The sequence below is a fragment of the Neoarius graeffei genome, chromosome 14, assembly GCF_027579695.1.
Source record: "Neoarius graeffei isolate fNeoGra1 chromosome 14, fNeoGra1.pri, whole genome shotgun sequence".
Taxonomy (NCBI): domain Eukaryota; kingdom Metazoa; phylum Chordata; class Actinopteri; order Siluriformes; family Ariidae; genus Neoarius; species Neoarius graeffei.
The window spans coordinates 37,444,774-37,457,963 of NC_083582.1; the positions used below are offsets into that span (position 1 = coordinate 37,444,774).

Below are 13,190 nucleotides of genomic sequence, written 5' to 3' on the forward strand. Positions count from 1 at the left end.
CTGGACTGGACTTGTAACACCAATCACTTATACAGGAAGGGACAGAGTAGGCTATACTTCCTTAGGAGGCTGCGGTCCTTTAACATCTGCAGGAAACTCCTGTGGATGTTCTATCATTCTGTGGTCGCCAGTGTCCTGTTTTCAGAGGTAGAAAAACCCGGGTGCAGAAAGTAAAAACCCTGCCACATTTTTGCTCCAGCCAATTCAATGAACCAGCTGATCCTAATTACCACATCCCCTAAGCCAGGTTGATGAGCTAATTGGTGAAATCACCTGTGTTGAGAGCACAGGCAGAAGGAAAACTTAAGCAGGACTTTTACTTTGTCAATCCAGTTTTTCCACCTCTGCCTGTTTTACACCATGGTGTGCTGGGGGGGCAACACATCCAAGAAGGACACATCCAGGCTGGACAAACTGATCAGGCGGACCGGCTCTGTGGTCGGCATGAAGCTGGACTCTCTGGTGACGGTGGCAGAGGTCTATGGACAAACTATTGAACATCATGGATGACGCCAGTCACCCTCTGCACACCGTCATCAGCAACCAGAGGAGCCTGTTCAGTGACAGAATGCTCCTTCCCAAGTGCAGGATGAACAGACTCAAAAACTACTTTGTCCCTCACGCCATCGGACTGTACAACTCCTCTCTGGGGGGGAGGGAGGAGGGGTAACAGGAGGACAGAGGACGGGAAGGAGTAGCCTAGCCTAGCCTAACAATAAGCAATACCGGACAATGTGCAATATAATGTGCAATATAAAGTGCAATAGCTTACCTGCTCCCCCCCACACACGCTTACCCTAACCCCACTTCTCCTCCCTTTCCCCCTCCCCCCTTCCCCATATCTTATTCTTTTATATTTGTATATGTAAGTACTTTATTTATTTTAATTTATCTAGAAGTTTTTCTCTATTTCTTTTCTCTGTTTATCTGTAATGATGCTGCTGGAATCTTAATTTCCCTGAAGGAACCCTCCCAAAGGGATCAATAAAGTTGTATCTAATCTAATCTAATCTAATCTAATCTAATCTAATCTAATCTAATCTAATCTAATCTAATCTAATCTAAAACCATGCAAAGTTTAAACATTAAAGTGTGTTTGGAGCCAGTGTAGAAATATGGTCCCTCTGTAAATTATATGTTACGAAAGAAACGTTTAACACTCCGTTCCGTCATCTCTCACCCACAGACCATATGCTTTTAAATCACAGATCTCCCATACAGTATGTATGTAGGTGATTAGCATATCCTGGCTGCAGAAAGAGGGGTAATTGAATTACCCCTGCTGGAAGTGGCATTTAGAAGTGCTTGTGTGTAGAATAAATGAGTGGGCCTCATTATTTCTCAAGAGGGTGGTCTTTTGTGGTGCCATGCAAAGGTGCACTTCACTGACTCAGAGAGAGAGAGAGAGAGAGAGAGAGAGAGAGAGAGAGATGCTCTTTGTCCAGCCACACTTCCTTACTTCTCTCTCTCTTCTCTCTCCACAATGAATATTTTGAGTGATTTGATTAATAAAATTATTAAGATGATAATCAGGGGTGTCCTGCATCTTGGCGTCTTGAAGATGGCTGGGTTCTTCAGGGCTGAGTGTGCAGACTTTATACATGATCATCGGAGTCAACTTGATCTTGTAATGAAACTGAATTGTTGTGCACTGGTTAAAGAATTTATGCCAACTGCAGAGAAAAATGTACAAATTCAATAAAATATGAGCATCACTGCTCCGCTTAGAGGTATTATGTTCAGTGACTTTTATTATCTCAGCTGTGTTTTATCTAATGGAGTAGATTTTACTTCACAGAAATGGGACGTGTCTCACTGCACCCTGAATTATGTTAACTAGCAAGACAAGAGTGCTCTGAGAGCACAATATCCCCCACTGGTAACTATGCCATAACTCTGGTAAAATCCAACTGAATTGAACGAAATTGCAATATGTATATTACCGACATAAAACAAAGAATCCTGTCAAGTTTTGTGAAATTCCTCCAAAAATTGTGAGAGGAATTGATTTCAGAAAGTGAGCACCCTTCCCGGGACGGATGGATGGACTTTGCCACAATATAATCCCCCTTCGGGCCTTTCAGCCGGGGGGGGATAAAAATTGTGAGGGAAGTTGATTTCAGAAAGCAAACACACCTTGATGAAATTGCCAAAGTACAAGTTTGTTAATAATCAAGGGCATAACTCTGGTAAAATTTGCCCAAATTAAACAAAATTTCAATATGTGTATAATTGTCATATAACAAGGCCTTTTGCCAAGTTTGTTGAAATTCCTCCAAAAATTGTGAGAGGAGTTGATGTCAGAAGGAAAACACACTCATGAAATTGTCAAAGGATAATTTTGTTAATCAAGGGCTGTAACTCTGGTAAAATGTGACCGAATTTAACGAAATTACAATATGCACAGTACTGACAAATACCAAAGACTCCTGCCAAGTTTGGTGAAATTCCTCCAAAAATTGTGAGAGGAGTTGATTTCAGAAGAACGTACACCCTCATGAAATTGTCAAAGTACAAGTTATTTAATCAAGGGAAAAACTCTGGTAAAATTTTCACAAACGAAATTTAATCACAATATGTGCATTACTGTCATATAACAAGGCCTTTTGCCAAGCTTCGAGAAATTTGTCCAAAAATTGTGAGAGGAGTTGATGTCAGAAGGCGAGCGCACCTTCATGAAATTGTGAAAGTACAAGGTTGTTAATCAAGGGCCACAACTCTGGTAAAATGCAACCGAATTGAACAAAATAACAATATGCGTACTAATGACGTATAACAAGGCCTTTTGCCGAGTTTGGTGAAATTCCTCCAAAAATTGTGAGAGGAGTTGATTTCAGAAGGAAAACATTCGCTTGTGAACTTCCATCCATCCATTCATTATCTGTAGCTGCTTACCCTGTACAGGGTCACGGTTAAGCTGGAGCCGATCCCAGCTGACTATGGGCGAGAGGCGGGGTACACCCTGGACAAGTCGCCAGGTCATTGCAGGGCTGACACAGAGACACAAACAACCATTCACACTCACGGTCACGGTCAGTTTAGAGCCACCAATTAGCCTAACCTGCATGTCTTTGGACCGTGGGGGAAACCAGAACACCCGGAGGAAACCCACGCAGACACAGGGAGAACATGCAAACTCCACACAGAAAGGCCCTCGCCGGCCGCTGGGCTCAAACCCAGATCCTTCTTGCTGTGAGGCGACAGTGCTAACCACTACACCACCGTGCTGCCCTCTTATGAAATTGTCAAAGTATAATTTTGTTAATCAAGGGCTGTAACTCTGGTAAAATGTGACCGAAGTGAACGAAACTGCAATATCTGCAGTACTGACAAATAACAAAGAATCCTGCCAAGCTTCGGGAAATTCCTTCAAAAACTGTGAGAGGAGTTGACATACATGTCAACCTATACGGAATGTCCGTATTTTATACGGATTTGATTCAATAAACGTAGTATACGGGCGTATAAATAAAGTTATATGGATTCTTTAAAAAAAACTTCAATATTTATTTAGAGCTATAATCAATTCCCACGATGATAAAAGAGCGCATAACATTTACTGAATAGAGTCTTATGAAATCACGCGTTACCTTGTGGTAGCGAGACTTCGTTCCACTTTTGATCATGCGCACACCGCATTGCGAGAATCCCGCCATCCGTGAAGTCATAGACATATAAACATAGATGCCGCCTTCTGCGTAGAATCATACGTCATCCTCGCCGCCATATTGGATGTGGCAAAGTGGAGATTCTTCAACCATCTCTGGTATAGCGTCTAAACAGTAGCCGAGAATAAAGATGCCTCATTCATGTGCTGCGTTTAACTGTACCAACAGGTTTACCGTCCAAACGAGATCACATGGGATTACCTTTCACAGGTGAGACTGGAAAAATACTTTTCATTGTATTTGGTCATTATAACGTAATTTTACGAACAGATTTTCCTGACTAATACGCTGATAACACTTTGTGTTTTTGTCAAACATTGGAGCTTTGTATTCATTCTGAAGGTTTATTGTTATTAATATTGAATAAAAAGTAACTGGGATATATCATTGTTAATTATCATTCAAATTTTAGGTAAATTATTTTAATTTGCATCTTATACGGATTTTATAAGGGAAATACGGATTTTGGAGGTTGGTTATACAAGTTTGATTGACGAAAGGTTGACATGTATGAGTTGATTTCAGAAGCTGAGCACTCTTCCCGGGACAGACAGACAGACAGACATCACTACGACATAATCCCCCTTCGGGCCTTTCAGCCAGCGGGGGATAAAAACACACGTCATGGTCCAGGGTGGTGATGGGGGAAGGGACAGGGTTGAATGGCCCAACGGTTCTCCCAATACTCACCAGAGACGAGGTCTGGGAGAGCGGAATTCTGGGTAATGTAGTCCAACAAAGATGACTTTACACTGTAGGCAGACTTAAATTAAACGCATTACCTTTTTACCTTTCACTTTAACGCAGCTTTAGGACAAAATGTAGTTTAGTGAACGGAAGCCTAAATATTTTCAAACGGCTGCTTTTTAACTCCAGGGTTTATTTGTAAATAAACTCCAAGTCCCAGTCTGCCTGACGTTTTGACGCATGCGCAGTTGAAGTGGACGTAGAAGAAGGAGTGATATGAAGAGAGATGGGGAACGAGCCGCTGTGCAGAGCTTAAACCGTAAATAAAACATATTCACGCTTTATTTTATAATGGTGATTTTGTAACCTTCAGTGTTTGCTGTGAATGTCGGGGAATTGCAGGAAGTGAGGCGATATCTTGGATGCTAGTTTTGGCTAGCTAGCTGTTTTGGTTTGCTGAAAGAAAAGGAAGGAAGGAAAGAAAGAAAGAAAGAAAGAAAGAAAGAAGGGTGACCATCTGTTTTTAAAGTGGAAAAAAATGCCTCGGGACAGCGGTAAGCCTTCACTCATCCAGAAAATCGCCACCCAGGCGCAGGTGACGTTTAAAAACTGCGACGACGGAAAGGATTTGTTGGCGAACCTGGCGGACCTGCGCGCGCTGCTGAGCGACATCCGGGCGGCGGACCTGAACATCGCGCCGCCCAAGAAGGAGAAGAAGGGCTCGGGCTCGGGGCGCCGCAGAGCTCCGGTCACCTACATGCACATCTGCGAGAGCCGCGCGTTCAGCATGGGCGTGTTCGCGCTGCGCACTGGAGTCTCCATCCCTCTGCATGACCACCCGGGAATGAACGGCATGCTCAAGGTGCTCTACGGCAAGGTCCGAATCCGCTGCTTCGACAAGATAGACGGGCGTCCTGAGCCGGACCCTGAGTCCGGTGTGATGCCCGGAGCCGGAAGTGACGCGGTGCGGGAGGACGCGGTGTCCCTGGCGGCTCTGCGCTCCAGCGGGGAGTTCACCCAGCAGAGCGCACCGTGTGTTCTGAGCCCCTGCAGGGACAACCTGCACCAGATCGACGCTCTGGACGGACCCGCCGCCTTCCTGGACATCCTGGCACCGCCCTATGACCCGGATGACGGCAGGGACTGCCATTATTACCAGGTGTTACGCACAGCCAACAAGAACGGGGACGATACCAAGGGTGAAGAAACCGTCTGGCTTTTAGAGATCCCCCAACCTGAGGAGTTCTGGTGTGGGAGCGAGACTTACCCCGGTCCGAAAGTTACCCTGTAGTGTCGGAACGCCTTATAGAACTGTCTGGGATGAGACACGATGGCTAATTTGCCAAAGTTACGCGGCGTATAGTAAATTAAAGGAGAACCGAAGGCAATTTTTTTAATGATCAAAATTCTATTTATCTCATGCACTTTTGATCGCTGTTTTGTCACTGTTATAGCAAGTTTAAAATATGCTACATAATATATGGGTTAGCACGGTCACCTCACAGCAAGAAGGTTCTGGGTTCGAGCTCCGTGGCCGGCGAGGGCCTTTCTGTGTGGAGTTTGCATGTTCTCCCCAGGTCTGCGTGGGTTTCCCGTGGGTGCTCCGTTTTTCCTCCACAGTCCAAAGACATGCAGTTAGGTTAACGTGGGGCGGCCTTGGGCTGAGGTGCCCTTGAGCAAGGTACCTGACCCCTGACTGCTCCCCGGGTGCTCTGGTGTGGCTGCCCACTGCTCTGGGTGTGTGTGCGTGTGTTCACTGCTTCAGACGGGTTAAATGCAGAGGATGAGTTTCGCTGTGCTTGAAGTGTGCATGTGACAAAGGTTTCGTCTTCTTTATATCAGTCCATATGTCGAAGCAGGGCAGTGTAGTGGTTAGCACTGTCGCCTCACAGCAAGAAGGTTCCAGGTTCGAGCCCAGCGGCCGGCGAGGTGGAGTTTGCATGTTTGTTCTCCCCGTGTCTGCGTGGGTTTCATCCGCAAAGGCATGCAGGTTAGGCTAATTGGTGGCTCTAAATTGACTGTAGGTGTGAATGTGAGTATTGTCTCTGTGTGTCAGCCCTGCAATGACCTGGCGACTTGTCCAGGGTGTACCCCGCGTCTCGCCCATAGTCAGCTGGGATACGATCCAGCTTGTCTGCGACCCTGTAGAACAAGATAAGCAGCTACAGATAATAGATGGATGTCGGAGCAATGGCCGTAAACGAGATTCGTTGAGACCTGTGCGAGACATCGTGGGACGGAAGTAAAACGTACAGCAGAAATCAAAGTGACCAACGTCGTCAAAAGACGCACGCGCCCTCTTTCGAATGCTGATCTAATCAAGCCGGAAGTTTTGTTTGTTTTGATAGCAATCAGGAAAGTTTGAAAAAAGTACGCAGTAATCATCATTTAAACTCGTTTTTGTGGAATATTTCGTTTGGTTTTCAAAACGGCGGCACTGACACCTGGCTGACACTTCACGCTTCGAAGTCTCGCACAAGATCGCGCGGATAAGCGACGCCTGCCGTGGACCAAACGAACTAAATTCAACACGGCTAAAAACCGAATAGGCCGATAAGTGTAATATTTAATTGCAATTAGTTGCCGATACGAGTCACGATATAAGGTTACTAAAACCGAAAACGTAATTGAATAACACGTTAATTAAGAAATAAAGCAAGTTTAAAAATGACTTCAGTTCTGCTTTAAGACCTATGATTTGGATAGAAATAATGCAAATAATAATCAGTTATATTGGATCCCTAGTGCACAAAATGCACTTTCAGTTAAAAAAAAGTACCTTTTCTGTACCTTTCCTTCTCACTGATGTGGTACACACACTTTGTACCATTAGTATGAAAGTTTTACCGAGACTGGTCCATGTTGTGTATGTGTCTTTAAAACCGTGCTCTCTTTTTTTTTTTATAGTCTGTGGTCCGTGTGAATCATTTTTAAAGGTGTAAGTGAAAAATACAAAACAGAATATATCCGCTTGAGCTTAACACCTGAGTGATAAAGAACAATACAGGGGCGGGTTTCCCAAAAGCTTCTTAACACAAAGAGCATCTTAACTAGGAGAGAGAGTGTTGCTTGTGCTACTCGCTCGACCATGTAATGATGCTCTTTGTGCCACGATACTTTTGGGGAAACTGTGCAGATTAGTAGTACTTTTTTTTTTTTTTTTTTTTTTAAACAGTGTCTAGAGTTGGATGATGTGGCAAGTATATGTTTGATGAAACGTAGCAACACACGTACATCCTGTCCTATCCAGGTATTCCGTGTTGCTCTGGATTGCTAACAAGTTGGAACAGACCCAACACAGTAAACAATATTTACAACACTAAACAATTTAATAAGGGACAGTATCATAATTATAAAACTGTAACGGCGCATCTTATCAATTTGGTTATAACTGTGACCGTGGACACTACCGGTTGTTGTTTACAGACTTGATAATCAGTTTAAATCTCTCCTTTTTTCCTGAAATACACGCGCACACACACACACACGGTCATTGTTTTAAACTACAATGAGACCTTGTTGGTTAAAGACTGGCCAGAAAGGTTGGAGAGTTCACCAAATTTATCGTTGTTTGTGGAACAGAAACACTCATCTGGTGTTTCCAGAGTTCAATCGGAGCACACACCAACACGTTTAACCTTTTGGAATAGTATTTAAAAGGTCAGACATACAGTACTATGGATAACCACCAGCTTTACTCTCAGAAATCAAGATACTAAAGGGTACTGTGGTTCCATCAAGGATACATCTTCGTACCTTTTATGTACAGTATCTTTTTCCTGGGAATGTGCTTGTGGTGTGTCTTTAATTAGCTTTTAGACTAAAAGTGGTCATTAATGTCAAAATTAATGTATTGTAAAATACGTTAAAGGTATAAAGATGGGCGAAAATTTAATTTCTGAGATTGTTCCAGAACAGACATGTATTTCAAAGCCTAGTATTTCTCAGTCTTGTTTCCCTACAATGCTCATTTTTATTTTGTGTTATTTTTCATATTTGAGTGTGTTAATACATAAGATGAATATTTGAGTCAGGTAACGATTAGATCAGGAAAAATCCTAAGCTCAGCAAACTAAAGGGACAAGATTAAGTGCGTTTCGAAGCGCGTTTAGCTCTGAAATATCTAGTACATTCCTGATAATATTCCAAAGATCTCAGTTAGACCTGTGATTTGGTAACGTGTCAGGTCAGTATTTCATATTAACATTTTCTTATGGGGGGGATCAGTGGCCTTTATAAATGTAGTCTTGCCTTAAAAGCATATGCTTGTCTGCATGCACACTACATACATATGTAGCTTCTGTTATTTACTTATACTACAACTATTTATTTAAGTTTGCACAATCAGTTATGTGTATTCTCAGTTACGGTTTATATCCTGACTTTAAAACACAGTTAAATGTTTTTATGTTTATAAGACTCTGCATTTTTATCTGATCTCGAAATTCAGTGTTGTCAGTTCAGTGTTCAGTGCTGTCTCACGTGGAGGAAAAAAAACTAATGGATTATTCACAAACTGTAGCCTAATTATAATCAGAAAGGGGAAATCCTTGATTATGCCAGGATTTCATTGTGCTTAGTTCTAGCCTCACTTGCAGTGAGTGCAGTATGTAAATGAGATTTGCATTTGTCATGCCCGCTCTGGCATTTTGTGAACACTCGTTGCATAATTGTAACATTGCATGGAGCATTGCGTGTAAACTGACTTCTCCTGTTTATTTTTGACTTTGTCATTCTGAATCGTTTATGGGCTGTCATGGTGTCTCTGGTGTGATTAATGCTGACTGCATATATATATATATATATATATATATATATATATATATATATATATATATATATATAATGATACAGAGTTTACTACAGATTGCCTCCTCAATATTTACGGCATGACTAATCAGCTATTTTTTTTTTTTAATGATTGATCCTGATTTTCTAATATCTCTGTTTTTAAATCATTTCTACAATCTACACTGAATGGAACGTCATGCCGAGGCCAAATAATATATATATTGTGTGTGTGTGAGAGAGAGAATATATATATAATTTTTTTAAAATAGCTATATATTGTGTGTGTGTGTGTGTATATATATATATATATATATATATATATATATATATATATATATATATATAAAAAATTAAATAGCTGATTAGTCATGGCGTAAATATTGAGGAGGCAGTCTGTAGTAAGCTCTATCATTGGGACTTAGTTCTTACAGCTGAGACTGACTGGCTTGTATATGATTGATCCTGATTTTCTAATATCTCTGTTTTTAAACCATTTCTCCAGTCTGCACTGAATAGAACGTCATGCTGAGGCCAATTAGCGATACCTTTATAACCAGTAATCTGTGTTTACTGTGTGTATGTGTGTGTGTATATATATATATATATATATATATATATATATATATATATATATATATATACACACACACACACACACACACTCGGTTTGGAATTTATCTATTTGTTTGAGTTTATGATCTGGTTTTTTTCACATGAGAATTTTTTGTAAAATATAAAAATAAATGCTATGATGACTTTGTGTATACATGTGTGTGTGTGTGCGCCCACGCGCATGTGAGTGAGAAAGGGGCAAAAAGGTTCCTGATACAGCACATACTGTACTGTACCTTCACCTTTTTAACACATTTATGCCCTGTTCACAGTTTGCACATCTGTTTCTGTGAACTGAATAAAACCTTTTATGTTCTTTGAAGCTTTCTTGAGTTAAGTTTTAGTGTGCTACTGTTCAGACCATCTTGGGGTGCAGTAATCTGATTTTGGGCTCTTTGGACAGTAATTGCATGTAATTGTCAGTCTGAAGATTGCGCTGAATTTCCTCTGAGTGCTGGCTCCGGTCCATCTCAAGCACAAACAAGGACATTTTGTTAGAATGACAGGCTGAAAATGGTTTTTCATTATACTATGGCTGTCCTACTTTAAAAGCCTGACTGATGTGCAGTCTACAGCGATGACTGTGTGATTTGCCTGGACAAGCTGAGCCTAAGCATCTTTACATTGCGTTAAGCTTCGATAATATTAATATCAATAATACTTTCTTAATATCCATATTATTACTGAAGTCTGTACATTTGTACTTTGTGTCAGCATATTCTTACTTACAGTACTTCTATTTTTTACAAGATAACATATCAGTCACTTCTAAATAAGTTTTTATTCTCTCAGTGATGTATTTACCTCTGTTTCTCACCACACATCCTTATATATTTGGACGCCATCAACAATACAGCTTCCTGTTGTAAGCCAGGGACTGTCCCCACCTCTGCAGGTGTGATTTTTTTCAACCACAGCCAGGTCACAACAATCCCTCTTTCCATTTCTCATGAGCAAATGAAATCCACAGACAGCTCTTTATAAAGTCATGTTTATTTACATAGAGGACATCACCTTTTTTCTCATTTAGTGAATCATATAGGACTGCCAAGCTTCATGCACAGCCAAAATTGATGGGACGGATAGCGGCCTAACTGGGATGTTTTCAAAGATTGAAAACATAAAGAATCCAATTAATATTTTTTAAAAAAAAATCACTTCAGATTAAGGGAGATCAACATCTTCCTGAAGCTCCTGTGAAATCTCACTGATGGTGTTGCACTCTGTTCATCTGAAATCCTCGGAAGTGATTGAACACAAAGAAAGATAGCAGTGTAAATGTGAAGATAGTACAGTTATCATTTTAAAGCTTTAAGCAAATATTGGGGGGGGAAATCCATCAAAGGTGAAATGAATGAAAGGAGAAGCGAGCTCCCACATCTCGCCCATCCCTCCACTCATTAACACACACAATGTCGTTTTCAGAATAATTCAGGAAATATCAGCAGATATTAATGTTAATAACATGCTGTATTGATGCAATGTCAGGAAACTACTGAAAAGTCAATTGTGTGTGTGTTGGTATGTCTTATATATATACTGATGGAGACCAAATGTCCCACAAGGATGGGAATGTGTGTCACTTTTGACCTTGCGAAGACATTTTGCTCTTCCCCACAAATTAAGTGCTGCTTTTGTACTAAAATAAACTGCAGTTTTTAAATGATAGATAAACAAACAAACAAATAAATTAACTATAAGAGTGAAAAGGTATCCTGTGGGTTTCTGATGTTAATAAGGTTCTCAGGATAATAAGGTGTGTGTGTGTGTGTGTGTGTGTGTGTGTGTGTGTGTGTCCTTCTGAGACAGTGAGTCAGATCTGACTGGTGTGAAATTGGGAATTTCCTATTCAGGTGTACATCAAACTTTCCTACTGCTACAGTATCTCATATGAAATGTGAATATGAAAATGAATGTTAGCCTGCAACAAACATTTCAGACTCTGTGTTTTATTGAATTAATGATGACAGAAAGTTACTAACCTGCGTTAGTTATTTCATTCCAATTATATTTGACATTCACAAAACAATGAGCTCTATTATTTACATGTATTTATTTATTTTTTTTAGCCACCGTGGAATTAATAATTCCAAACAACACCAAACAAATGGTACAAAAATAGAGATTTTTTTTTTCAAAAAAAAAAACTTATTAAAGGATCCACTGTACACTGTTTAAATGCCTCCGCACGTATGGAGTTATGTACAATAAAAGAACAGACGAAGGCACAATAAACAGAGAGAGAGAGAGAGAGAGAGAGATTCAGCTCATACATTAGATGAACAGTTCCGACTTATTGCAGAGTAAAAGCTCACACTCTCTCATATGGCCAACACAGACACCTCACACTGTCAGTAGAACACAGACACTCCCACATGCTGTTTAAGGTTATTTCATTAAATTATTTCACCTAAATATACAAACAAAGTGCGTTTGGTCAGTCAACCTGGGACTGAGAGAGTCAGGGGAAACCCCACCGTGCCATTCCAGGACGCGCACTGTTAGTGTCCCTCATCCAAAGTGGTTTCAGATCATTTCCAGGTGTTTTGCTTTGAACTGAACACCTGGATTGTTTACACCGGTCCATGTGCACGTGCAAAGTAAACACAGTTCGGTGCTGAGGATTTGGCTGCGCGTGCTCGGTTACCATCGCGACCAAGTCTCGGTTGCGCGCTGCGCATGCTCATTGGCTGAGTCCAGACGTGGAGTTTGAGATACCGGCGGGAACCGAGGAGGAGGAGGAGGAGGATGCCGCCGTGGCTTTCCTGTCCTTCTGCCTCAGGTGGATCTTGGTGTGCCTTTTTCTCTCATCGCTGCGCGCGAATTTGCGGCCGCAGTAGTCGCAGGCGAACGGTTTCTCTCCGGTGTGTGTGCGGATGTGTGTGGTCAGGTGGTCGCTGCGGCTGAAGTTCCGCATGCAGATGCGGCACTGGAAGGGCTTGTGGCCCGTGTGGATGCGGATGTGCCGGGTGAGCTCGTCAGAGCGCGAGAAGCGCCGGTCACAGCCCTCAGCCGGGCATGGATACGGGCGCTCGTGCACGGGCGTTTTGCTGGGCCTGTTCGGGTATTTCCGCGGGCGCAGGATGGGCCTCAGGGGCAGGTTCTGCGGGCTGTAAGCGGCCGGTAAGCGCGCTCCTTCGGTCACCGGTGCAGCTAAAGTGAAGTTCCTAATTGTGTTGAGAGGCGTGAGGGGCGGCGGCACCCGGAAAGACTCGAGAGGGCACGCAAAAGGTTTGCGCTCGGGGATGGACTGCACGTCCCGCTGGCACGGGGGCTGGAAAAAACCAGTGTAGTCCGGGAGGATGGGGAAGAGACCGGCATCAGGACTTGGTTTTGGGGAGGAGTAGGCCGGCGGCGGGTACGAAGAGATGGGGCACGTGGATGTGGATAGGAACGCAGATGGGTCCTGGTAAACCTCCGGGCAGCCCGAAT

The 13,190-nt window shown here is 42.3% G+C and overlaps 2 protein-coding genes across 2 annotated transcripts in view; one reads left to right on the forward strand and one right to left on the reverse strand.

Moving 5' to 3' along the window:
- Positions 1-4,608: 4,608 nt before the first annotated feature.
- adoa (2-aminoethanethiol (cysteamine) dioxygenase a) lies at positions 4,609-10,080 on the forward strand. The gene has a single exon (XM_060939592.1). The coding sequence runs from the start codon at positions 4,894-4,896 to the stop codon at positions 5,644-5,646; it is 753 nt and encodes a 250-aa protein (XP_060795575.1). The 5' UTR covers positions 4,609-4,893; the 3' UTR covers positions 5,647-10,080.
- Positions 10,081-11,799: 1,719 nt separating this feature from the next.
- The window catches only part of egr2b (early growth response 2b), a 2,424-nt gene continuing 1,033 nt past the window's right edge, over positions 11,800-13,190 (reverse strand). Inside the window, exon 2 of the mRNA XM_060938910.1 lies at positions 11,800-13,190. This exon is cut by the window's right edge and continues 339 nt beyond it. Coding sequence (XP_060794893.1) covers positions 12,442-13,190 — 749 coding nt within the window. The 3' untranslated portion in view covers positions 11,800-12,441.